Source organism: Miniopterus schreibersii (assembly GCF_964146895.1).
Source record: "Miniopterus schreibersii genome assembly, chromosome: 6".
NCBI lineage: Eukaryota > Metazoa > Chordata > Mammalia > Chiroptera > Miniopteridae > Miniopterus > Miniopterus schreibersii.
The window spans coordinates 83157618-83184594 of NC_138107.1; the positions used below are offsets into that span (position 1 = coordinate 83157618).

A 26977-nucleotide genomic window follows, 5' to 3' on the forward strand; every position below is an offset into this window, starting at 1 on the left:
TGTAGGACTGTGCTCCCCGCTTCCTTGTTGGCTGTCAGCTGAGGACCGCCCTTGGCCTCTTTCACATCTCAGAACCAGCAAAGGCATATTCAATCCTTCCTAGACTGGGATCTCTCTGGCTTCTTGGCTCCTTCTCTCTTGCTTTTCTTCCACCACATCAAGTCCTGGCCTCTGACTCCGTGCCTCTACCTCTTCTTCTCACTGTTCATCTCACAGAGATCTCCCACTACTCTGATAATCACTTCCCATAGCCTCCCTCAGACATTCAAAGACATATTTACTTAGAAAAAAATACTACCCCCACATCCAGGAAATTACCTTTATCTCCACTGCAATTTATAAAACCTTACACCCCAGCAGTAAGATTTTCACACATATAACCTCTATTTTCTATTTTGGGCGTTTCTTAGTCTTGTCATCCTTCTACCAAAGGGAATGAGTGTAAGGAGAAAGTAAGAAGACCAACTCTCACATCATGTATACGCAAAGATAAAAGGCATAGCTATGTTTAAATATGTTTACATTTTAATGTATCTTTCAAGTTACTTTTTTAAAACTGGATTTTTTCAAATAGATTTAAAATTTTATTTTTTGTGGGTAATTTTTGTATGTTTTGAGAGTACTCTCAGTGTAACTAAATTGCTTGGATCAATTTACTATGAGGAAGACAAATCCATGACAGTTTTAAAAGATAAAGATAAACTTTAAAGTCAAATATGTATCTTCTCTTAAGTCTGAACTTAGGTCTGACAATGTTCTCTTGTATTGTTTGACTCTGTATCAAGTAATAAGTCAAACTTTTAAAATACTAAATGCCTATAAATACAGTTCTTTAACTTTTGTTTTTAAGTGGTGACAATTTTAATTAAACTGATGTGGAATGTCTAAAATACTTTCATCTTCAGATGCCTTGGAATTACTTTCTTTTCTTATTTAATAACTATTTATTAAGAGCCTTTTGTGTTACTTATTAATAACATGTTATTAAGAGAACTATATTAGCTCTGTAGATACAGATATGAGCAAGATCAATAACGTTCCTATCCTCGTAGAACGTAACTCCTCGTGGAAGAGCCAAAAAAAAAAAGAAAGCAAAAATACATATTGCGTAAAGTCAGAGGAGAGAGAGTGCTTAAGGGGGACACTTGAGACAAGGTGATATTGAATGCCTGGTGAGGAGACAGAGACCTGAATGGAGAGAGGGGATGAGTCCTGTGACTATGAGGGAGGAACAAACCTCCAAGTGTGTTTTATGACAACTAGAGAATCCAGGTCTAAAGACTAAACTTGTGAAATAAGGAAGAGTAGAAACGCAGACCTTACATTTCTGTACAGATAAAAATTGCCTTCCTGTTTTGGCATTGCAAGTCATGGGACTCAAAAATCACATAGATACAAACACTCATTTACAAGGATCTCTGCCAAAAAACAGTACGAGTCCTTACCCAGCAAATTATATAGACAGTTAAGAACCCAGGCTCTCAACAAGCTCTTAACAGAAAAGAAAAATATTCCTAGGTGATACATGGACAGAAAACAAGTCTTCTTCAGAATTTTGACTGGGTTCTGACCATCTGCAAAAGTGAAAATTTATTGGGAGAAAATTTAGATGATGAAACATGAAACAATAAAAGGAAGTCTCAGCCTGCCTCCCAGTCCTGAGGGGGGCAAGCTCTGCTTCTGCACAGAAGGCAGTTTTGAGAAAGCCAGACTCATTCATTCTACGCATTGGGTTTGCTGCTTTAGGGCAAATGCACTCTATATAACTCTTAATAAAAATGCATCCATTTCTGAAATTATTATTTATTGAGTTGGTAGTCTATAATACAACCATGTGGATTTAAAAATGCATATAGTCGTTGAAGAATCCTACTGCTTCTGGAAGCTTTATAAGTATTTCAATATAATTCTATGCAGATTATATATCTTTTAGAAATAAGATAATGGTCTTTTAATTTTATATTTTTATAAATTTTGCCCAGAAATATTGAAAAGTAACTATTAAAATGGGAGCCCTTATTTTGCTTTCCTTAGGCAATAGTATGACTATTATACTTGATTATATGGAAATAAACCTCAGCAAGAATATTATAGAGGCGAGTCTTCATATTTTCTGGATGACGTCTCTGAATTTTCTATAACACTCTAATATTCTCCTTTCGGTGGTCTATATTGTAATTTCCAGTTCATATAACTCCAGAAAAATTAAGAAAATGAGCAGAAACAACCTCGTGTTTAGAGAATTCGGAGTGCAAAAATTAACGTGGGATCAGCTTCACGTTACTCTTTTCAGCCGTTCTTACAGACATTCAGGAATAGAATACTTCACAAAGACGATTACACTAAATCATATCTAGTGACAGGGCGAATGCAAGCTGTGCAAGAGTTAGTGCTGGGTTCGTCGGTGATTGAGGAAACTAGCTCAGTGACCGCGGTTAGTGCAGTGGCTAAGTACGTGTGTCACCGCGACTCCCACTTAGTGACCTCCCAGTGCTCAGAGGGTCCAGTCTAAACCAGTAAAGCTTGTAGGCAAAGAGTTGAAATTTTAACTAAACGTCATCTCCTGAAAAGTCCCGTGTAAATCTCTCCCGTAACCCCCCTTTCCACACCTCTGCCATTCCCAGAATACCCCTGAGAGCGGTGATAGTCCCTCTCCTCTTACATCGCCCTTCCCACCTTCTCACCTGCTCCTCCTTGGTGAAACTATTTTCATAGCTTCGTACACAATACCCCTCATCGCTTCTCTCAGAACCCTCCCCGGAGAAAAAATACTGTGATCATTGCACTCCTCGCCATAGCCTTAAAATGCTGTTGAAACTGACTTTTGCATTTGTCTCTCCTACTTGTGGTGGTTTTCATGACAATTGAAAAATTGCTCTTTGCCAAATAAAAAGAGCATCTCTTTCATTTTCTTATCATTTTTTGTTTCGGTTTTTAAAAATAGGTTCCTTCACTGTAGAAACATTTTTCATGTTGAAACGCCAATTGTAATTAACAAACATAAGTTACATTTTGGATAAACATTTACGGAATAAATAAGACATTTTCAAAATTAACATACCAGATAGAATGAGACGTGTTAAGAATTTTGAAAAGCAGCTGAGATTTATAAAAAAGAGGTATTAAAAAATTAATTGTCCCTGAACAGGATATGGATTTCTGAAGTTGTGCCCCTTCCGTAATTTACTAAAGATAATTTTTAAACGTTGGAAAGCAGCCGCTTTCTCTCTCCTGTATAAATTGAACCCAGGGCTGTAGCCGAGAGTTTGGGACCTTCCAATGCGTGTCCGTAGGAGATGGAGAAAGGACACACACAAAAAAGCCTCATGTCCCAAAAGCAGTTTGGAGGCAGCCAAGAGGATGGTATTTAGTAGGTTAGCTGAGGAAATGACGAGAAGGAAATTGTTTTGTGTCTCGGGCACCATGTGGAATTCCAAGATAAGACAAACAGTTGCTAATTTGAGTATAAAAGCAGGAAACATGATACACTTGTTTCCTTTTATGCAAACACGAGTATATGAGGGGTTGTGTGAAAATTTTTTTTCTCCGGCCGACCCACAAAGGCCTAGAATCAAAGTGCTTCTTTCGGACAAACTGGCTTTTCTTCCCTTCTCTTTCTCTCCTCTCTTCTGCTTCTTGTGGATATTATGGCTAATAACACAACAAGTTTAGGGAGTCCATGGCCAGAACACTTTTGGGGTAAGATATTTTCTTTACCTGTTTTGAATTTAAAATGGGATGCAGAGAAATGTGCTGTGTTATTGACCAAAACATTGGATATCTCTGAGGCATTTTGCTCACTGTAAACGGATTGTTTTCATTGATTGGCTACAAGAGATATATTCATAGAAAATGTCTTTCAAGCGGGCTATTAAGACTTTGAAGAAGAATCTGGGCAACAGGTCTAGATTTGGCTGGTGTTACAAAATATAATTAGAAAATTATAGGAATAAAAGTGAGAAGCGAGGCAGCAGTCACTGCTCTTTGGACTGTGATCATGTGGATTTTGTCGGAAAATGAAGCTTTGTTTTAAGGTTATGGATTATGGATTCTACTTAATGAAGGCAGGAGTTTCTGTAGAGGGCACTTTAATGCACATTGTCAGTGTGATCGTTTTTAGTTTCCAGCGTGAATCTAACCCATACATCCATACTTAAGGAGTGCGATGACACAGATAAAATAAGGAATCATGTTATGAAGCTGGAGGGAAAACTGAAAGAGTAAAAGCTCAGTAGACATAGCAGCCCACACAGCATTACAGAGGGAGCCGGTGGCAGGAGACAAAGGCCCGGCACAGGACTGGCGTCCAGAGGCCGCTGCTGGCGAACCCCGCAGCAGGGTTGGGGGGCGGGGGCCGCTGCTCAAGGCTGGAGGCCCGGGGGCGAAGGCGCAACACCGACTTGTACTTTGGGTTCAGGGAAATTGTAAAAGTAAAGGGGGCAATTTGAGCTACATCCAGAAAAAAGCCTTTAAAGGAGAAACGGACTTTATGGAGAGAGCGATAGCCGTACTTATGAATCCAGAACAAGTTTTTAATCCCCTCAGAGAACTACCGCAGACCTTCTGTTTGATGCCAGGGGATATTTTGGGAACAATGGGGTGAGAGTGAGCAGCGGTGGCCGGCCGGCCTTCGCCACCCCCTAGCTGTCCACCATCGCAGACATTTGCATGAAGGGAATTTTAATTCTTTTTTAGCATCAGCCATTTATGTTTGCTTCAAGTTTATAAAGGAGAGAGAGATAATAGGGAACATCCTACTATAATTATATAACAAAATTTGGAAGAATAAAATAAGTTATATTCGCATATCTAAAACATGGCTGGGGAAGCTTATCCGGGGGATGCCAGTAGGCACAAAGCCCCTGAATCGGAGACGCCTGACTGTGCACATTTGTCACAACACTGCTAGGTGTCCGCAGTACAGAGAAAGCGAATGTCCAAAACCCGCTGAGAAACAGGCAGAGTGTCCACACCAAGCTCATCATCACAGAAATAGGCAGCTGTGTAAATGAATTCAAGAGGAACCCTTATGCAAAAATTAATTGTTAAAGCCAAATCTATTTTTCCCCAACAAATAAAAGTTAAATTTCAGGCTTAGTTAAGGAATAGAAATCATTATCCACTGACTAAAACATGGATGGCGATCATGAAATAAACTTGAATCTGGAAGAACAAATGTTTCATTGGAGTTCTATTAGCCAATCCTAAAAATGGCAGGTTTTTTTAAAAAGATAAAAATCTGTGCTTGAGAAGGAATTCAAACTTACTGTTCCAAAGACAGTCCCTGGCGTTTCTTTGTCTTAGTCTGTGCATACAATGGAAAATAGATGAAAATAGTGAAAACCAGGAAGGGGAGTGTTATAGCCATAAGCTTCAACAAAACCGGGGCAAACATGTTGGGCAGATACAATGTTTTGGGGAAAATATATAAAAGATCACATTCTTTCTACTGAAGTAAAAAATATTAGGTGTAAAAATGGAAAAAATGTAAATGTGAATATAGAAAATATAAAAATTTCTGAAAACATAGATGTCTATCTTTTTTTTTTTCTTCCTTATGTGTATCTAAATTGGTATCTGTTTTGATCGTTGCCTCTACAGATGTATTATTTTGAAAGCCTGTAAAATGCAGCACCAGGCACTGTCTATGGCTGACCAAAATCAACTGGCTGCTTCACACTTTCAGTTGAGAGACGTAAAGAAAGACTAGCTGTGCACTAAGCAGATCGGTTTCCCAGGCTTAACACACTTAAGCTGCGTAAAAAGTTGTTTCACAAATATAATTTTCCTGGTTTACTTTACTGAATGCTAAAAAAAATAATAAGGCAGTGACAGCAGGGTATTCCTAATCTGCACAGCTCACATTTTCATAGTAATCACCCCAAAAATGTACTAAATGTTGTGCAAGGATTAAAGTAATGAGTGCAAAGGTGGGCAACCAAGTCATCCTGAGAGGGACAGCACAGCGGAAGACACAACCTTGCATTTCTCACTTTGCTTAAACTGTGGCTGTAAACATCGCCCAGGAAGGCAGCGAGGCAGCTGGGGAAGGTCGCCCAGCGTTCGTCTAGTGAGACAGCCGAGGGGCATCCTGAGCTTGGCTACCCTCGTGGCTCCTGGCGTTCTAAAGAAGGCATAGTTGTGGTTAAACTTTGTTTCTTACCACGTGGCCTTTCTCTTTTGGCTGGCATTGTGTGTGTGTGGCTAACATTGTGTGTATACTTGGCTGGCATTGTGTGTATGTTTGGCTGGCATTGTGTGTATGTTTGGCTGGCATTGTGTGTTTGGCTAGCACTGTGTGTGTGTTTGGTTGGCATTGTGTGTGTGTGGCTGTCACTGTGTGTGTGTTTGGCTGGCAGTGTGTGTGTGTTTAGCTGGCATTGTGTGTTTGGCTGGCATTGTGTGTATATTTTGCTAGCATTGTGTGTGTGTTTGGCTGGCATTGTGTGTGTGGCTGGCATTGTATGTGTGTTTGGCTGGCATTGTGTGTGTGTTTTGCTAGCATGGTGTGTGTGTGGCTAGCATTGTGTGTGTGTGGCTGGCACTGTGTGTGGCTGGCACTGTGCGTGTGTGTGGCTGGCACTGTGTGTGGCTGGCACTGTGTTTGTGGCTGGCACTGTGTGTGGCTGGCACTGTGTTTGTGGCTGGCACTGTGTGTGGCTGGCACTGTGTGTGTGTGTGTGTGGCTGGCACTGTGTGTGTGTGTGGCTGGCACTGTGTGTGTGTGGCTGGCACTGTGTGTGTGTGTGGCTGGCACTGTGTGTGGCTGGCACTGTGTGTGTGTGTGGCTAGCACTGTGTGTGTGTGGCTGGCACTGTATGTGGCTGGCACTGTGTGTGTGTGTGGCTGGCACTGTGTGTGTGTGGCTGGCACTGTGTGTGTGTGGCTGGCACTGTGTGTGGCTGGCATCGGTGGCTCAGGCGCTTGCGTTCACTTTCAGTTGCAGCGCCCGTCTCAGGAGGGCTGCCCCTGGAGAGCCCATGCTCGTGCCCTAAGCGCCTTTGCTCTGGGGAGTGGTGCAAGATGCCACGTGGCAAAATGGCAATGACAGATCATACGAGTTTTCAAAAATATGGCAGAAATGATCCCTACACCCTCCCTAGAAATAAAGAGACTTGACCATGTCCTGGAAGGTCAGATAAGGTTCGAACAGGGAGATCCCCAGGGCGGCCTCTCCAGCCGCTCGTGCTTCCTTCCTTCCCGCAGCATCAGCCACGCACCAGCGGGCAGTGCCTCAGGCCTGCTGCACAATAGGCCACGCGCAGGCCTTAGGGCAGGACAGCTGGGGCGCAGGGCCCGGGGGAGAGGTGCTGTGGGCCAGGCCCGGGAGTCACAGCCCCGCGGTGGAGGGTGCAGGGCCTGAGGCAGGTTTGCGTGGAGCCTGAATGCGGGCACAAGCCTGAGCTCGGGAGCATAGCACCCTCAGCTCGAGGGAGATGGGGGCTCAGGCCTCCCTTCCCCCGGCCTGGGTGAGTGGGAGCCACGACACTCAGGGTGTGGGAGCAAGAGTGCCTTTGGTTCTTGAACGAATATCTTTAGTTCTCATATTAGTTTTGTACGCTTAGTTATTTATGGTTTCTATTTTTTTTTGCTGATACTTTCTACGTTTTCTTGCACTAGGAGCATTTTCCTTCCCATCACTAAACAGAGATATTAGTTGCTCTGAAGCCGTTGCTTATTCCTGCACCCGGGGCATCTCAGTGTCTTTGCTGACTTCTTTTTTTCTTGAGAATGGGTCACATTTTCCTGTTTCTTTGTGTGTCAAGTAATTCTACATTGTATTCTGAACACTTTGAATGGGCTTTCGGATTCTTTTATCTTCCCTAGAAGAGTGTTTTGCTTTTTCCTAGTTTGTTATCACAAGCAAATAATTTTTTAGAACTTGAGCTACAAAAACCCAGAAAGCCTGTCTCCTGAAAGGCGGGTCAAGCCTCGGTTCAGGGCAGGCGTTGTTGTTGTGGTTGACCAAGGGCCTGCTGTTTGGAACTTGCGATGGAGTTCAGGAGGCAGCCACGGACACAGGAATGTTTATAAGTAAACTCCAGGGATCCTCTCGTCCTGCGGTTCCCCCGACTGGAAATGCTGCAGCTTTTCCATTGGAGTTTCACGTGCCCCACGTAACTCGGGCTGGAAACTGCTCAGGCCAGAATTTCTGGAAAAGAGAAAAATGGCCCCGTGCGCCCTCTTCTTTCCTCCACGTGTCAGGCGCCCTGCAGTCGTTGCCCAGGCTTGGCCATTCCTCAGGCCCTCACTGGGAATTGTTTCAGGAGGGGAGGGCATGGATTTGAACCAGCATTTAGAGTCCGCATACCTGAAAGGTCCCTAAAAGCTTCCCCGCACTCTTCCCGCACTCCCACCGCCTACAGAGCCTGCTCCAGCGTTGCCCTTGCCCTCCCGATGGTAGCCCATGCCCCCCTCTCTTTCCCTCCCCACCCCTCTCTGCTGCCTTCTCCCCCTTCTCCCCTCTCATCATGGTCCTTCCTATCAGTATTTATCTATTATTATTATTATATTATTGGAAACCACACTTGGCTTTGATAGCTCTGTTTCTTTCCTTTTTTTGCATTTTCCTTTTAATCTGTGTAATAAAACTCTGTATTCTCTTAATTATTTGTGAAACTTATGATGTTTGATTTAGTTGATTTAGTTGACTTTTGCTAACTTCTTGATATGGAAGCTTAAATCACTGATTTCCCAGCCTTTCTTTTTTATTAAATGTCTTCTTCTAAGACTATACACTTTTCTTTAAATGTGGCTTTAGGTGCATTTCACACGTTTTGATATTATTTGTTTCATGCCCACACAAGAAGGCTTCCCGAATATCATTTATTCCAGGAAGTTTTTCTAACCATGCTAGATATAAGTTATTCTGTCTTTTAAACGTAATTATACTTATGGCCCATGATATTCATGCATCTCATTTGCTTTTTTTAAAGAGTATAAATGCATGAGCCTAGTGTCCACAGATCTGAAAAGGAAACAAGAAACTCAGGAGGGCCAGTGAGACCTCAGAGGTGAGCAGGAGAGAAAATTTATCTAGGGTGGTGAGGGCAGGCACAACAAGACGACATAAGAGCAAAACCTAAAATTAACCCTGCAGAGAACCGAGGAAAGAACTTCAGGGATAAGTGACAACCAGTGGCAGGCCTTCAGTCAGGAGCGTGTCAGGTGGCAAAGAGGGCAGTGTGGATGGACTTGAATGAGCCAGTGGAACGGCGGAGAGGAGCAGAGACCATTAGATTGGAGCTTCTATCTACAGGCCATTTTTAGGAGTTTGCTTTTACTCAGAAATAGAAGGTTTAGAACAGAAGAGTGATATGATTTGACTTGCATTTTGAAAGGCTCACTGTGGCTACGTATACTGAGAATAGAGCGTGGTTGGGCGCGTGGAGCGGGGACAGGAGCAGGAAGGCCAGACGGGAGGCTGCTGCGCCAGTCCAGGTCAGAGGCGATGGTTGCTGGGGCCAGGGAGGTGGCAGAGTAGCTCGTAAGAACCTGACTTCTGCATATAGAGGTATTGTGAAAACAGACCAAAGAGGATTTTCTGGCAGATGAGATACACATAGAAAGTGCTTCTCTGTTGAAATGATTGTAATTAATTGTTTTCTGTGCCCTAAATAGTATTCCCTCTAAAAAGCTTTTGCCAGCATCTCATTGCCAGACCCATCCTCCTTCGTACTCGAGGGCACCGAGAACAGCATGGCCGGCTTTGGTGACAACTGAGCTCATCACTCATAACTGCAAAGGATTCTGTGAACAGATCCATGTTCTACTCTGTTGTCTAAGACAAAAATCGCTTTTCAGACACTGGAACGATTCAGCTCCAGGCCACTAGATGGTGGCCTCTACTAAATTTTAACACAACACTACTGGCCAGAGCTTGAGGCATTGATTAGATTTACTAAAAAACAGATTCAATATTAGAAGGCTAGAACTGGAAGGCACTATGGTGACTGTTACTATTGGGCCAGAATAGCAAAGAATGATGTTTTTACTGGTTCACTTTTACATTTAGAGGGTGAAGGTGGGAGAGGGAATGCATGTCCTTTAGTTGTTTTTAATTTTCTTTTGACTAAAAGGATCCTAAATTTTCCCCTTACTTTTCTTTGCTCCTTCATTGTGTGGTTTCCAAAAACACACACACCACCTTTCCTTTTCTTTCTTTGTTGTTTTGAAACAGCCTTATTGAGACATAATTCACCCACTTAAATGGCACATTCACATGGTTTTTATTATTGTCACAGAGTGTGTGACCATCAGCACAATCTAATCTGAGAGCATTTTGTCCCTCAAAAGGAGACCTGTTCCCAGGGGGGTCACTCCCGCTCCCTCCCGTCTCACCCTCCAGCACTAGGCAGTCACTGTTTCCTCTCCATCTCCACAGTCTTGTCTGCTCCGGACATTTCACATAAATGGCATCAATTATAGGAGATGTGATCTGTGGCAGCCTTTCCAAAACTGCCTCCTCACGCTCCTGCATACATTCGAAGGTTTCTTTCCTATAGCAGTGGTCTCAGGGACCAGAATACCTTTTCATTATCTTTGGCTTTTCCAGAATTGCTTTTCCTTTCCATGGAAGCATGGGAGATAATTTATTGGCATCTGTAGTATTTTTCATTGTTCATTTTCTCGGTAACTTGAAGTTGGATGTCACTGTCTTCTAATTATGTCGAAGGCATGGGTTTTGTACAGTTTTATTTGTTCATGTGTTGTTTTCTACTGTTTCTTGGAAGAAATGTTGGGAAATTCTGATCTACATTGCTGTCATTGTCTTGGAAACTCTGAATTCCTATAAAATTATTTTTAGGTTCCAAATATTTGGGGCACTGATAGTTAGATATCAATTTGGAATTTTACTATATTACTAGTAAGGCTGACTTTAGGTTCTAACTTTATTTGCTTTTTCCAGATCAAGCCTAACCCAATGAAATCCTTATCTCAACAGGCTCCATTTTAAGACCGTGACTCAATATTATTTTTGTGAGACATATTTTGGAAGAACAATACTGGGTCTAACAGATTTTTCCTAAATCATCCTGTAATTCAGAAGTCATCTTCCTATTATAAAAAAATTATTGCCTAGATTTAATATAAACAATTGCCTTAGAGGATTTTTATATTTGTAAAGATAATTATGAAAGTAGGGGATAAAAAATATAGTCTTTCCACAGGAGATAAATGTAACAATAAAAGGTGGAAAGACACAAAATATATCCTAAAATTAAAGAGCAATTATTATTCTTATGTATTCATTAACATTTGTTTATTTTGTTATTTCTGAATTACAGATTTTCTATATATTGTGATAGAATACAACAATAAACTGGGGAAAAACCTTGGCAATCATAAAGTCTAACTCCATTAAAAAATAATAAAATCAATGAGTCTAAACAAATTTCCTAAATATCATACAACATGTTAGGGATAGAGTGGAATTTGGAACCCTGAATCAGTTAGCTTTTGCTGTGTAACAATCCATCCTAAAACACAGTAGCCTAAAATGATCATTTACTTGGCTCATAATTCTGTGTGGTGGCAGTTTGGACCTAGATCAGCTTAATGCATTTTCTGCTGGTCTCCTCTCATGTATCACACTCATATGTTGGGTTGACTAGAGTCTGAATTACCTAAATGATGCCATTTACATGTTTGGAGTTTGGCAGGCTCTTGGCCAGGGCTGTAGGGTAATTGGCCATGTGGGCCTCATCATCCGGCAGGCCAGCCGGGGTGAGTTCATACGCTGACAATTCAGGGTTCCCGGGAGTGGGCGGGGGTGGGAGCTGAAAGCCCTCCTGAGACTTGTGCTTGCACAGCTTCATTTCCATTGAGTCCAATTGGTCAAAGCAAGTTGCAAAGCCAGACCAGGTTCAAGGGGTAGGGAAATAGATTCTACCTCTTCACGAAAAGACTGTCAAAGCATTTGAAACCCCCTTCTTTTGTTTTCCCAGCCTCACGACCCCATTTAGTTAATTTCCAGTCCATGTATCTCTCAATACAGAATCCTTAAACAAGCAATGAGATAAAATAGCTTACTCCTCTACTTAACGGTGACTAATTTTTGTTAAAGAAATGCAGGTGTCTCCCTCTAAAAGGCGATACTTGAAATGGAGTTTGAAGAGTGAGGTTTCCAGACAGAACAGTAAAAGTTGTATTGAGATATACGGAAAAAATACACAGGAAAGCACCGGGTTTCAGAGAATGACAGGCTTTGGGTTAGTGAGAAAATCACCATGGCTCGTGGGTTAGATCATGGGGTAGAGAATGGAGAAGTGTGAGGGTGGTTAAGGCTGGAGGGGCCTCTAATAGGCAGGGCGTCTTTCCATTCAAAGCAGGGGCTCCGGCACCCAGTTTCATTCAATAATGTGTTTAGTTCCCATGGAGAAGCGGTAAGGTAGGCTTTTCATTTTGATAAGGTTTCTGCCCTCCCCCATTTCCCAGCACAACAGGAAGTCTGAACAAACACAGGTTCTGTGAATTGAAGGATGCTGATGGGTTGCAGAGATTCTATGGAAATTCAGGGAACAGGAATTTTATTATCAAAACAAGGACATCAACTAGAGCTTTGGGACCAAGAAAGAGCCCAGTAGTCTGCACAGCTCATGTCATCAATGAGTCATAAATATAAGTGACAGTCCAGAATTTCAGGGAATATAACATAAATCAGTCAGCCCACCAGATGGTCCTTACTCGGCACTTCCTATCTCAGAATGAGCACAGGAAGTGAGACATCAGTGGGGGTGACGAGAGCAGACAGGGGAAGAGGGAAAATCAATGATTACAAAACTCTTTATCAATTTTTGGTACATTAGTTACTAGTGGAACTCAAATGGAAATAATCGTTGGACTACATTTGCAACCCTAAAAATTTTATGAGCTAAATAATGGCCTTTTTTAAAAAAATGAGACTGTTTTTATTACTTATTTCTTAAAGATGATAGAGTGATGTAAGCACCATGAAATGATACAGATAAAATGTTATTTTACATCCTTTTGTCTAAACGGAAACCTAACAGCTTTCATTTATTCCTGTCCACCTAGTACCATTTTCTCTGATCCAAAATCTGTTTAATCCTATGTATCGCTCCACACTTACTGCCCTGTGTTTTTAGTCGAACCCCTACTTACAAATCAAACGACCTGTTTGAGTTTTTGTTGTTTCTTTGTTTCAGAGGATCTCCTAACGTCCTTCACAGTGTCCATCGCAATCGGGCTGGTCATTGGAGGGTTTATTTGGGCCCTGTTCGTTTGTCTGTCTCGGAGAAGAGCCAGCGCCCGCATCTCACACTGGAGCTCGGCCCGGCGATCCAGGTCCTCCTACTCTCAGGGCCTCAGCAGGCCTGGGTTTTACCGCCACAGCGGCTACGAGCGCAGAAGCAACCTCAGCCTGGCCAGCCTCACCTTCCAGCGACAGGCCTCCCTGGAACAGGGAAATTCCTTTCCAAGGAAATCCAGCTTCCGGGCTTCGACTTTCCACCCATTTCTTCAAAGTCCCCCCCTTCCCGTGGAAACGGACAGCCACGTGATGACCCTCCCTGCTGCCTCCTCGCCCACCGTCCACGCTTCTCTCAGCCCGGGCCGCCCCGACTTCCACTGGTCCAGCAGCAGCCTGCCAGTGGGCCTGTCGCCACCGCCACCGCCCACCTACGAGTCCATCATAAAGGCGTTCCCAGACTTCTGAAGGGGGCTTCTACTTTTAACGTGTTTCTTTCTTTCCTCGCCTTTTCTTGAAAGGAAGTCATAAATAGATTAACCAGAATTTTGAGGACAGGGCCCCAACCACCAGTGAGCTCCCAAACTTAAAAATGCTCGTGCAAGTTGGACATTACAATGCACATTTCCTTGGAAGCCGTTTTTCCTTGCCTCACAAAGAAGTAATATTTTCCCGAATAGTTCTATATTTATGTATTTTGTATTCAATGTGAGGATTATTAAAGGTAGTGATTCTAACCAAAGAACCACAAATAAAAACAAGGTATTTGTGGTTTACGATCCCCATTCACTGTCCAATGTGATTACACAGGGGAAAAAATCAGTGTGCCTTAACATTTTTTCTAGCCTAAGGAATTTTAATTTTATTTTCTTTGGAATAACAAGTGAACAGTTTTACAATCTTGGATTTTTAATGAATTATATGGGCACAAAATGGCAGAACATAGGCGATTCTAAAGTTCCTTGATTCCTCTCACTTATGAAAAGTATGGGAACCAAGCAAAGGAAGCTGAACGCTGTGGGTATTAGAGGATACTTCAATCTGGACACTTATTTTTGTGCTTTTCCTAAGAATAGTTATCCACATCATTGAGGCAGAATCCTTGGATAACTTTCTTCACTGTTGTAGTTACATTTTTAGAAAAACAACCACCACAAATACAATTGATTTAACCTAAAAACAAACTTTAACACTGAGCTTACATTTTTCTTAAGGGATACATTTTATTTCTTAGGTTTAAATCTAGTCATTGGAAAAGCACTTTATGTAGGCACCTTCTCCTGTACCTTCACAGACAAATAAGTAGGGTCAGTGGGGACAAAGTCTCTCATTGAAACAGATGTTATACCCATGAAGAATTCTCCTTCCTGGGCTGATTCATCAGGCATTATGGGTCGTTTGGATCTCTATGAATTTCAGCCTCAGACTCTGCGAAGAGTCTTTATACAAGGATTAAACCATGCCATAAGTCCTTGGTGCAACCAGTTATTTAAGGTGTTCATTTCCATGGACGGCCATTCTCTTAAAGAAAGGTACATCCCCAAATGTGGGTACCAGAGAGCTTCAGTGACCAGATGCCTGTGGCTGTCCTTTTTTCATGTAAGAGCACAAGTTCACTGGATAATTACTCCAAAGGCCTGTGGTTTATTTCTGATTCAGTGAATATTTAGCTTATGTTGCTGTTTGTTCATACGAACATTGAGATTTTTGGTGAAGATAAATGTACTCTCATTATAGTTTCTGCAATGGTCCCAGCTAAGTGTGTCTAAATGTGGCTCAAGACTGTAATAATTTTTATATAATAAGATATTGTGTATAGTATTTTCTTTATTATTTGCATTTAGCTTATATTTTTACTGTTCCTCAAGGATAATTATTCTTAATGATGTCTACAGATAGGTGCTCTTTAATGCAATATACCAGAAAGAGAGAAAGAAAGAGAAAGAACTCATAGGATAACCAATTTGTTCTATGTTGTTTTTTAAACAAATTTAGCAGTCGTCATATAGCCACATAAGTTTTCAAGAGATCATTAAGTTAGTAAAAAAGCTATCTTGCTTATCAAATGCCATCCTTATTGTTCAACATGAGAAGGTAAACAGATTGTATATTGGGAGTAAAAGCTGTTTTATATCTCATAAATTAGAAAATGAAAGACATCCTCTGATGTATTTAACCATCTGGGAGAATTGTCTCTTCCCTCCCCAAGTTATGAAACAATCAAAATGAGAGCCTTGTAAATACTGTGCAATGTATGAAATGTGAAATTAAAGCAAAACCTGGAGACCATTTTAGTTGTATTTTTTATTTGAAATGTTTAATTAATTATGAAATAAAATTAAACTGATGTTAATTTTGATTCACAGATTATTTGTTGAATAACTTGTGAATATCTCCTATTTACTTTGGCATTTTAACCCAATCTAGACCATCCTCTATCTATTCCTAAGACATAAACATTATTTTATATAAAAAATGTATTAAAAAAAGGGTGACATCACCAATAAATGGAACAGGATGTTTCAATGAATTAATGCATATGGAAAATGTTGTTTATTAAAAAACATTAATTTAGATTCTTACCTCACTAGATAAACAAAGTAATTCTAGAATTACTTAACTTTTTTAGAGAATAAACTTATTAAGATATAATTGACATGTAAAATTATATTAGTTTCAGGTGTACAACAAAAAAATGTTTTATAGGTAAGCTCCAGCTTAGGTAAGAGCAGAGGGTGGGAGGGCTGAAACTGAAATGGTATTGACTGCAGTTGAGGATAGGAGGAGTAGAGCTGGCAGCTGGTAATAAATGACCAAATGGTCATGGGAATCTCAGAGTAAAGGTATTCGGGTATTATGGGAGCAGCCCAAGACATCTGTTCAAAGATGAAGGACAAATTGAGAGAAAATATTGACAAAATGCATGACAAAGCGTTAATGATCTTTACATAAAGTCCTCATATGATAAATGGAAAAAATCATAAGAGAGGAAGATTAGGAAATTCACTGGTGAAAATGAACATAAAAAATCTGAAATAGAAAAGAACACTCAATCCACACTGAAAGTAAGGTAAACTAAAAGCTCCTACTGAGAATCCACAAAGAATAGCAACAAGATATAGTAAACTTCTGATAAGATTTTCAAGGGACACCCGGAGCAGCACCCACTTCCCAGCTCAGGGTCACAGTGTGATACTGCAGCCAATCAGTTAAAAGGAAAAAACTCTAATAGGTAATGTGAACACCAAGTGTGGAGAGACAAGCACTGGAGACATGAATCGGCTCCTGGAAGGATTAAATCTATCTTACTTCAGTCACCAATCAACAGATTTGAGAGCTCAAGGAAAATTACTTTGCCCAATAGTGCCATTTTTACCTCTAACAAGTTTTCTATCAGAGAGTGTTGAAGTTTGATGACAAACTTTTTTATACCTTCAGAGAGAATATATATATATATATATATATATATATAAATTTGTTCTGCTACAAAACATCTTTCTTGGATGTCAATTATCTTTTAGATGGAATGGGATTAGTAGGAAGTCTTATTGGTTCCTTTGGGATTTTTCCTAACACATTCATGTCTTCAAACAATCAGGAATTAAAAGAAAACAAAATCCCTAGCAACATATACATGCAAAATGTGGATTTTTTTCGAGGATTATAATTATTTACTCTGGGAAAGTAATTCTAGCTGTTATAAAATTTCATGTTATAACTGACTTCCTTCCTCAGGTCCCTGATGATTATTAAACCAAAGCCTTCACTGAACAGACAGTGTACAGAACAGCATCCCTACCCCTAAACCCAAACCTAGTTAGAATGTCATTGGACTAAGACTATTCTTGGCCTAGAGGTTTTCCAGTCATTTCTTGACTGATGCGATGAACTGGGATTTTAATTTACAGTCAGAGGAAGCTGCATACAAATTTAAAGTGCTCACTGTACTCCCAGCAAAATCAAACAAAATCTCTGAACGCTGACATTGGTGCTATTCTGAAAATGCTCATACAGGGAAGTCTGGCGATCTACAACAAAGCAAGTAAAAACCAGGAAATATAAATTATAAAACAGGACCTAGAACCAGAGGTCATATTGAAATAAAAGGTGAAATGGGTAGTATAAATTTGGCCAGGGTAAAGAAACAAAATGGGAGGAAAGAAAGGAAAGCAGATTACCAGAAAAAACATATTATTGGAGTGGAAAGACAGAATCTTACGTTTTTCCATTAGCATTAGTTTCTAGCTTTCTGATTTATTTTTGAGTTTCTAAATTCCACTTGTAGGAACAAGTATTTGTCTTGTTTGGCCAACACATATTTTCATATTTGATTACCTAACATTTTAATTTTCTTAGGGGAACAATTCTTCCACTTGTCACAGTTTTATTGTGACTCTCAGTCAAAGTTCCCCCACCTGTCTCCTTCCCCTCCCTGTTATCAAAGTGGAGAAAATCCCCCCTTTTCAATCAGTACTCCATGTTGTGCTTGCAGTTCCCTTTTTACCTATTTAATGATTTTACTGCTTCAAATATCCCTGATGTCTAAGGTGTTATCACTGCTTCTATCTTAAATTGGGGCCCTTGAAAAGAAACTCTGAAATGGTAATTTGTGCACAGAAATTTTGATGGGGTGGGGAGTTCTCAGCAATGAATATCTATGAATGAATGAAGGAACAGGATTGGGCAGAAGAAGCGGTTAAAAAGAATGGCATTTCCAAAAGAGGCATCAGCCAATCGTACAGAGAGTGCTGGATGGCCCCTCAAAGCTGTCCCTAATTGAAACAAAGGACCAGACAACAGTTAGGGTTGGGGTTGGGGTTGGGGTTAGGGTTAGGATTACGGTTAGGGTTAGGGTTAGGGTTAGGGTTGGGGTTGGGGTTGAGGTTAGGGTTGGGGTTGGGGTTAGGGCTGGGGTTGGGGTTGGGGTTAGCATTAGAGTTAGGGTTAGGTTTGGGGTTAGGGCTGGGGTTGGGGTTGGGGTTGGGGTTGGGTTTGGGTTAGAGCCAGGGTCAGCATTAGAATCCTGTTAGGCCACTTAGAATCCCTCCTCACCCCTGATGTTTCTTTGTTATTGTCCCTTTATTGACCCTCACTCTAGTCCTTCGCTATAAACTCTCACTTCTCCTTATTGTATCAGAATTGAACAAATTTCTATGAGGTCTGTTTCCCTCTACTGCAATTGTTTTTCTCAACAAATTATGCTTTTACCACTCTAATTATTGTCCAGCTGTTTTTGTTTTTTTCACTCTAAAAAAAAAAAAAATACAAAAAAGAACCCCATACATTTTGACTTCTCCAGTGACTGTCAGGCTGTTGGTTTTCACAGATACTAGGTTTGCAAGGCTGCTGATTTTCAAGGCTACCAGGGAGCTGCCAAGAAGAGCTAAGAATAGGCAAGTTGAAATGCCACATGGCCCATTGTCCTTATCAAGATTCAGCTGTTTTTCTTGAACAAATGTTCCCTTGGTTGTTACAAGTCTTCGGTTAATTTCCAGAGTACTGAAAATGTGACAATTTTCTGCCAGTGTTCTCACCGTGTTCATGAAGGAGAAGATGTTCAGAGGTCCTCATTCCATCTCTCCAGCAGGGCTTCTGCTTATCGACATCTTGGTACTTAGACAATCTTGCTGTAAAAATCTACAGGCATAGGGTGCATAGTTCCTAAAAATTTGAATCAAAGTCCACCGGTTCTTCAATAGAACCCTGTAGTGATTTCTCCCGGCTGTGCTTTTCCTGTGATGTGAAATGACAGGCAGGAGTCAAGACCCTCCTCTGGAAGGAGTTAACTGATTTTAATGGCATACTCTTCAACCACGCAGCCCTTTGAGAAAAGAATGTGTAATGCCTACGGATGGTTAAAAGATGGCCAACTTGTGTCTCAGTTTAAAATCTGGTTCACATATTCCAAGGCTTTCATTCCTCAAACTCTCCAGAATAAATTTCCAACTTCATTAAATCCATTTCTTCTGGACAAGTGTAATTTATTGTTCAAATCCCTTCCAAAATGGTCTTGAAGTGGAGAGATGCTCATGTGTGATACACATTAAGATTACATGTGTCGCTTGGCATAAGTTCAGTCTTTATTTAGACAGTTCCACTCACCTGTAGAAACTGGACACTGATCCCGTGTGTGTTGACTTGTTTGTCCCCTGTCTCACCCCTAAGTACATGCTTTCCCAGTTTATTCCTCACTGAAATTCTCATTAGAGGAGACACGTCCGTAACATTGCCCACATGCTTTGACATTTTGGGGGGAAAGAAGGTTCCGTTTTATTAGGTCACTTCCACCTCAAGGTATTTGCATAAGTGGTGTGGGTCTGGCCCTTGATGTCGTCTTCCTGAGCGATCTCTGATTGCTCTCAGGCATGCTGTAGACACACAGTCGCAATGAGTCTTGTGCTATCTTTACCAAATCAAATCTGCAAAGTTCACTTGCAATTTAATGTATTGTTTTTGAGTCATCTTGACATTTTGACTTCATAAGTGTAAGCTGAAAACTGGATTTACTGGAAATTTGTTTTTAAAAATAAAACAACATTTGCCAGATCCCTGATCTACAGTTGCTTTATAACATTAGGCAATGCTGATGAGGTAATGCTGCTGAAAGAAAATGTTCAAAAAGAAATTTATCTCTAATATTTCTGAAGCTCATAAAAGAATAAGACTGTGTTCAATAGGAACAGAAAATTATACAAAGAATAGTGTAAGTTAGTAGCATAGAATCCAATTTTTTTAAAGGGAGGCAAAGAACATAAAAGCAAAAAAAAAAGCAATGTTTATCATTGTTGAAACAACTGGAGGAAAAGCTTTTATTTATTTCAAAGGTATAAATATTGTAAATAAGTAAGCTTTTGTGTACAGTGAGCCATATTTAAAAACCAATACATATTATTTTTGTTAATAGAACCTTTGGATATTTCATAATAAATGACGTCTTATTTTATAGAAACACTGAAAGTTGAAGTTTTCCTAGAGTATAATTTTTCTAATGAGTTAAAAAGCCTACAGTTAACTCTTGCTGCTGAATGGGATCCCAGGATGATACAGTCCATCGCCTGGGCCTTACTAACCACTTAGCTATACCCACCCCTGTCGGCATTTAGAGGCAAGCAAGGCGGCGAGATGGAGGTGAGAGGAGGAACCGAGTGTGCTGGCCGCATACACTCTAAGGTTAGGAAGTTCTGACAGTTACAAAAAATATTTTGGTGGGGGAACAGGATGACTGCGAAATGTGAAGGTAGACTAGGAATGAACTACTAGGAGAGTATTATGAATTTTGTTAGGTGTGAAAAATATTATTGTGATTGTGTAATAACAGGTGTTTGCTTTTCAGAGATGCACACTACAGCATACAGAGGTGAGGTGTTGTAATTTCTGAGGACAGCAAGGAGGCAGCCAGCCTGGCACAGCTGCTTCTGAGCGGAGTCCAAGGTGAGCGGTTTCAATGAGTTCAAGATGAGCGAGCCACCAGAGGATGGCGTCTCTTCAGTGAAATTCCACCCCAACACCAGGGCCTGCTGGTGTTCTCCAGGGTGCAGCCACGGACACCACGGCGTCCTGGCCAATTCCACGTGGCTCAAGGGCCAGCACATCCTGGACTGTGCATTCTAATACTGAGCACAGGCCTGGGGGGGGATTAGACCACCCACTGAAAATCCATGGTTGAACGCAGATCAAGAATCCGTGGGACTGGGTGAGAGAGGTGAAGGGATTAAGAAAAGAAAAACTCACACACACAGACAACAGGATGGTTACTACCATAGGGAAGGGGGTGGAGGAGGTAGAAGAGGGTACAGGGGGATAAATGGTGATGGAGGGTGACTTGACTTAGGGTGGTGAACACACAATACAATATCCAGATGTTGTATTATAGAATCGTACACCTGAAACCGATATACATTTATTAACCAATGTCACGTCAATAAATTCAATAAAAATTTTAAAAAAGAATCCTGTTGAAACCCATGTTGCCCCTGTCAGATGTGTTGAACACGGTCCAAAAGTGAATGTGACGGTTCCTGGGAGTTGGGATCCAACAGGTAAATTGTGGGTTCCTGGAACTCCAGTAATGCTGGGACCTCGCCCAAGCCTCTCAGGGTCTGGCAGGCTGCAGCTTTAATGCAGGACCGAGGGAACATGGGCTGCTCGCCACAGTGCTGGGGCTCCAAGCTGAAGACTGGCTGGGTACGAGCATTTTCAAACAGGCAGGGTGTGTGTGAAGCGCTCCTGAAGGCCAAGTGGCATTGGAGTGCTCGGACCCCAGCCCAGAGGGACAGAAGAGGAAGCCTTCCAGACTAAAAGTAAAGGAGCAGATTTACCCAGTCAATGCCATTTTCTTTCCCAACACCGGCAATACATTTGCCACAGGTGGTTCTGGTGGATTTGTAAATATTTGGGATCTGTTTAACCAACAGTGACTGTGCCGGATCCATTCTACCTCACCAGCGTCACAGCACCTGCCTTCAGAAATGATGGCCTTCTACTTGCCACAGCGCCATCATATGTGTATGAAGCGTGTGGCATGGAGCATCCTGAAGATGGTGGCTTCATTTCCCACGTGACAGGTGCAGAAACAAAACCAAAGTCCATCTAACCATCTCATGAAGTGGTTCCCCTATGGAAAGCTCAGTTTTGCCTCCTACAAATGCATGCTTTTCCCTTAAGGCAAGTGCAATAGCCATAGTGAACACGTTACTTAGTATGTGGATTTCTCTGTTTTTTGTCTTATGAAAACTGGTCTGTGTGCCCTTTCATACTGACTTTGTGTAGAGGGAGGAGTCTTTGTGTCTTTTGTGTCTGTTACTTACTCTAAAATACTTTAACAGATGAAAACTGAAAGAAGCAAATATGGCAAAATACTAACCATTTTAATATCTAGGTGATGGGTTTATGAGTGTTCATGATGCCATTTTCTTTTCTATATTTGAAAGTTTCAATGATAAACAATTTTAAAATGTATTGTATCTAAAAAAAAAAGCTTTGGCAGTTGAGATTTTGCAACTACCAATGGAACACATGGATTAACAAAATAATTTCTATTGCTTTTATCAGTTTTAGTTTTCATTTTTAAAGTCCTTAAAATAAAAATTAGAATTAAATATTTAACTGATTGCTTGCTTTGAAAGAAATTGAATATAAAGGAATATAACTAAATAAACTTTTTTTCTTCTTTGCATTCCTTTATCCCACCTTTTCTTTCTTCTGTGCCTTGTTATTTAGTATTTATAAAAGGGCTTCTAAAGGAGATGACATAAATAAGAAGCAGATGATAAAGTTACCGCCCAGAGGAAGCAAAGTGGAGTCAGTAATGAGGTTAGTGCTCAAAAAACAGTCTTGCATTCTAAACACTCACCAGCAAAGGGCCAAGATTCGTCTCTCAGCGTTCTAATTGTAAATTTAAAGAAAGGACTATGAACAGATAGATCATTCAAGTGCTCATAAAATAAAGGCAAATCATTTATCCAGGAGAAGCACAGTCATTTCCGACTTGAAGTTTATACTAAACAGGATCCTGTGTGATGTAATGAGCAAAACACTAAACAGTAGGCTTAGGATAATTAAGGCAAGGAGTATTACGGGAATTTAGTCAGTTTTCCCATCATCAAAAAATAATCAGTGAAAAATAAACCTCCTGGGGCAAATGCCACAGTATCATTGAGGTCAGCAGCACCTCAGTGTCCTTGGGAGATTTTTGGAGTATCTTGAACAAACCTTCGTCACCAGTTTCAAGAACCCAAATGGAACTGATAAACTTTGAGAGAAGAGCTCTAGTGGACATGTGTACATTAGTGGACATGTATGGGCATGGGTGCATTTTTTTTGAGGACAGGGTTTATAATTTGTATCAGAAGGACCTTTTGACTCAGGAAAGACTGAGAAGCACTGATCTGTAGAAATAAAGAGGCTTCACATCCATTAAGAAAAACTTTTTCTTAATGAGCTTTTCAAAAGCATATATGCTGAGTTTTGGGATTGTACTCTGCCTACTTCTCAGAATGAAAATATTCTGTATGTCCACTAACAAAAGAAACACATGCTCTAAGAGTCTGTTCCCCAGGGCAGGCCTGGCCTCCTCTTAGGAAAGTTGAGCACTGATTTAGGAATAATTTGTAGGAAACCTATTTCATATATGTCTGCAGGTAAGTCCAGAGAGTATTTCCAGGAAGGATAACAATTTTTATAAAAAATAATTTTGAATATATTGTAAGAAAAATAAAATAAAAACTTTACATAGTGTGTTAATAAGCTTAACATATGTAGTTTTAAGGCAGGTGTAATCAAAAACTTACCTTGAACTTTACAACAAAAAAGCTGAACAAATCATCCATGAGCAATGCCATTTACTGGAACAAGCTAAGATAAATGGCTTGCAAAATGGATTCCTCTGAAACTGAATGAGGTAACTTTCTGAATGGGGCTGTTAATTATAAATAAATTAAAGGGTTTCTTTCTGAAAACTGTCAGACCAGAAGTTTCTTAAGGTCTCAGCTAGATCATAGTTATAAAAACGTATTATGCATCTTGTATATGTATACACAAATTAACATTTCATAATATTACATAAAATAAATTTTCTATATTGAGAAAATATATTAAGAATATATATACATAAGTATATTATATACATATTAAATTCTTAATATATTTTTCTTAATATGTAAGCTATATAAAATATTAATTTATAAATATATATATACATACATATGTATATATACTCTATATACTAATATATATAAAATACATACATGTAAAAATTGAATAGCTTGCTTAAGGCCTTAAGTATATGTAAACGGTGGAGCTGGGATTCAAACCAAGGCAGTACAGCTCCACAGTGTCCATTTTAGCCAGTAAGCTAGGCTCCCTCCACACGCACTAATACAATCATGCTATTTGCTTATAAAAAATATTGCCTTTCTACTGCTTGTATCTAGTAAAGAAGCAATGCATCCGTTTCAGTCAAAATTATATTCAATCGTTAAAAAGCAAGTTAATATGAAAGGAAGAATATCTATTCTGATTACTGAGTGATCAAGAGCATTTGTATAGTGAACATTTTATTTAAGGTTTCACAATTGAGAGAAGTTTAGAGCAGCTAATATCATAGCTAGATGTCTCCTTTTAGTTAGCTCCTAAGTGTAGGAAATATTGTTTCATTTGTACATAATTAAGAGAGTTCACTTAAGTGGTTTATTAGTCTTCACTCTCAAATTCTCCAGCCAGCTTTATGACTGTTTCCAGCAGGATGGAGCAGGAATGTATCCGAATGACATTATTTAGGGAAAGCAATAAAGCGTTATTCATGGAGATATATGGTGTATCTTGATTTGTAAAAATGTAAGAAAACATTAGGGAGAAAATCCCCAGAGGTCTTCTATGAAGGCGGGTAAAAACAGCTATATGAACACTGGGGCCAGACAACCAGATGGCGGCGCAGGTAACCGTGGACCCGCCCCCGCAACCACATCAGAATGACAACTAAAATACAGAACCACCGTCACTCAGAGCCTCCTGAGACCGGCTGAACAGAAGCCCCACAACCAGGGACCTGAAGCAGCACCGAGACGGTAGGAAGGGCGGAGACGCGGGCGGGTCGGGGCTGAATCGAGGAGACGCGGCCGCGGGCCCACCCCTGGGGCCGAGGAATAAACCCGGGAGGGCATCTCAGCCATGGAGGTTTCCCAGAAAAGCAAGGGGTCTCAGCCCCACATTAGGCCCCCAGCCCAGGGCTCCAGGGCCCTGAAGAGATGTCCCCACAACTCCGGGCTGTGAAACCAGCACGGACTGTCGCTGAGGGTCGCGGAGGCTGCGGGAGCCCCAGCAGCTCCTCTAAAGGGCCCGGCACGGACTCACTCGGACGCTCCCTCTGAGCCCAGCGCCGGGCAGCAGCCGGAAAGGACCCGGGACACTCGGGGAGGAACTAACCTGCCTGAAGTCGGGGCGAGAGCTGGAGGGGCGGCTTCCTCCCAGGCAGAAGGGCTGGCGGAGGCCATGGCTCCTTGGGCGAGTCCTCCCCACACAGCCGGCAGGCAGGCGCCATGTTTGAGTCGCCAGCACCTGACTCACACCTTTGGCCCCGCCCCGTGATTCCCGGAGGCCCCGCCCCTCCCCACCTGCAGCTCATCCAGGCCATTTCCAGGGGCTTTTCTGTGCCTCATGCTTAGGACTTTCCTAAAATCTCTCAAACAAGCAGCAGCAGGCCCTATACTGCTTGATAAGTGGCCCCAGGCCTGGCACTAGCAGCAGCTGCATTGGCTCATAGCTGGGCCTCTCCTGGATGCCACAAAGCCCAGCACAAGTAGCAGCCAACTATGGTTTGCTGAGTAGCTCATGCTGGGTGGCGCTGGGCAAGGCACTGGCACTGGCACTGGCACAAGCTGACTGCACCTCCCAGGAGGCCCCAGAGACAGTGCACCTGGTGGTCAGACTCGACCATGCTGGATCACAACCCTACCACATCCATGAGGGACACACTCAAGGGGCGCACTTGGTGAACACCAAAGCCCCACTTAAGTAAATCCTGCTCCATAGGAGTGTCTCCAGCACAGCAGCTCTCTGGTTGTAGTTGCAGCTGGTCCTCACAGCTGATTGGCCTGAGGGTCAATTCCTCCCAGTGACACCAACAGCAACCAAGGCTCAACTACAACAGGACAGCGCACACAGCCCACACAGGGGAGCACCTGGAAGGCCCAGCTCAGGTGACTGGGGAGGCTGAGCCACTGGACCCTACAGGAGACCTATTACACAAAGACACTCTACAAATTCCAGGAGACATAGCAGCTCTACCTAATACATAGAAACAAACACCTGGAAGCAGCCAAAATGTGGAGGCAAAGAAACATGTCACAAAGGAAAGAACAAAAGAAATCTCTAGAAGAGGAAATAAATGAAATAGAACCAAGCAAGCTAACAGACACAGAGTTCAGAATAATGGTTATGAGGATGCTCAAGCATATTAGTAAGAGTATCACGAAAACAACTGAGAAAATCGATGACATAATAAAGAACCAATTTGAAATGAAGGCTACACAAACTGAAATGAAGAATAATTTACAGGGAATCAACAGTAGAGTACAGGACACTGAGAATCAAATCAGCAATTTGGAACATGAGGAAACAAAAAACACCCAACCAGAAGAGCAAAAAGAAAAAAGAATCCAGAAATATGAAGATAGTGTAAGGAGCCTCTGGGACAACTTCAAGTGGACTAACATTTGTATTATTGGGGTGCCAGAAGGGGAAGAAAGAGACCAAGAAATTGAAAACCTATTGGAAAAAATGATGACAGAAAACTTCCCCTACCTGGAGAAAGAAATAGACTTACAAGTCCAGGAAGCACAGAGGGTCCCAAACAAGAGGAACCCAGAGAGGCCCACAGCAAGACACATCATAATTAAAATGCCAAAGGTGAAAGACAAAGAGAGAATCTTAAAAACAGTAAGAGAAAAGCAATTAGTTACCTACAAGGGAGCACCCATATGACTGACAGCTGATTTCTCAACAGAAACCTTGCAGGCCAGAAGGGAATGGCAAGAAATATTCAAAGTGATGAAAAACAAGGAACTACAACCAAGATTACTCTACCCAGCAAAGCTATCATTTAGAATGAAGGTCAGATAAAGAGCTTCACAGACAAGGAAAAGCTAAAGGAGTTCATCAGCACCAGACCAGCACTACAGGAAAAGTTGAAGGGTCTTCTTCAAGAAGAAGATAATGAACAGAAGAATTTAACAAAATAGACCCAGAGACATTGACGCACGCAAGAGACGA

General features: G+C 41.3%; 1 protein-coding gene across 1 annotated transcript; it reads left to right on the forward strand.

The window, feature by feature from the left end:
* The first annotated feature begins 3538 nt into the window (after positions 1 to 3538).
* On the forward strand, positions 3539 to 15736 carry MYCT1 (MYC target 1). Its single transcript, XM_081140814.1, has 2 exons — positions 3539 to 3699; positions 13170 to 15736. Exons 1-2 carry the CDS (start codon positions 3648 to 3650, stop codon positions 13676 to 13678), a joined length of 561 nt encoding a protein of 186 aa, XP_080996940.1. The 5' UTR covers positions 3539 to 3647; the 3' UTR covers positions 13679 to 15736.
* Positions 15737 to 26977: the final 11241 nt, after the last annotated feature.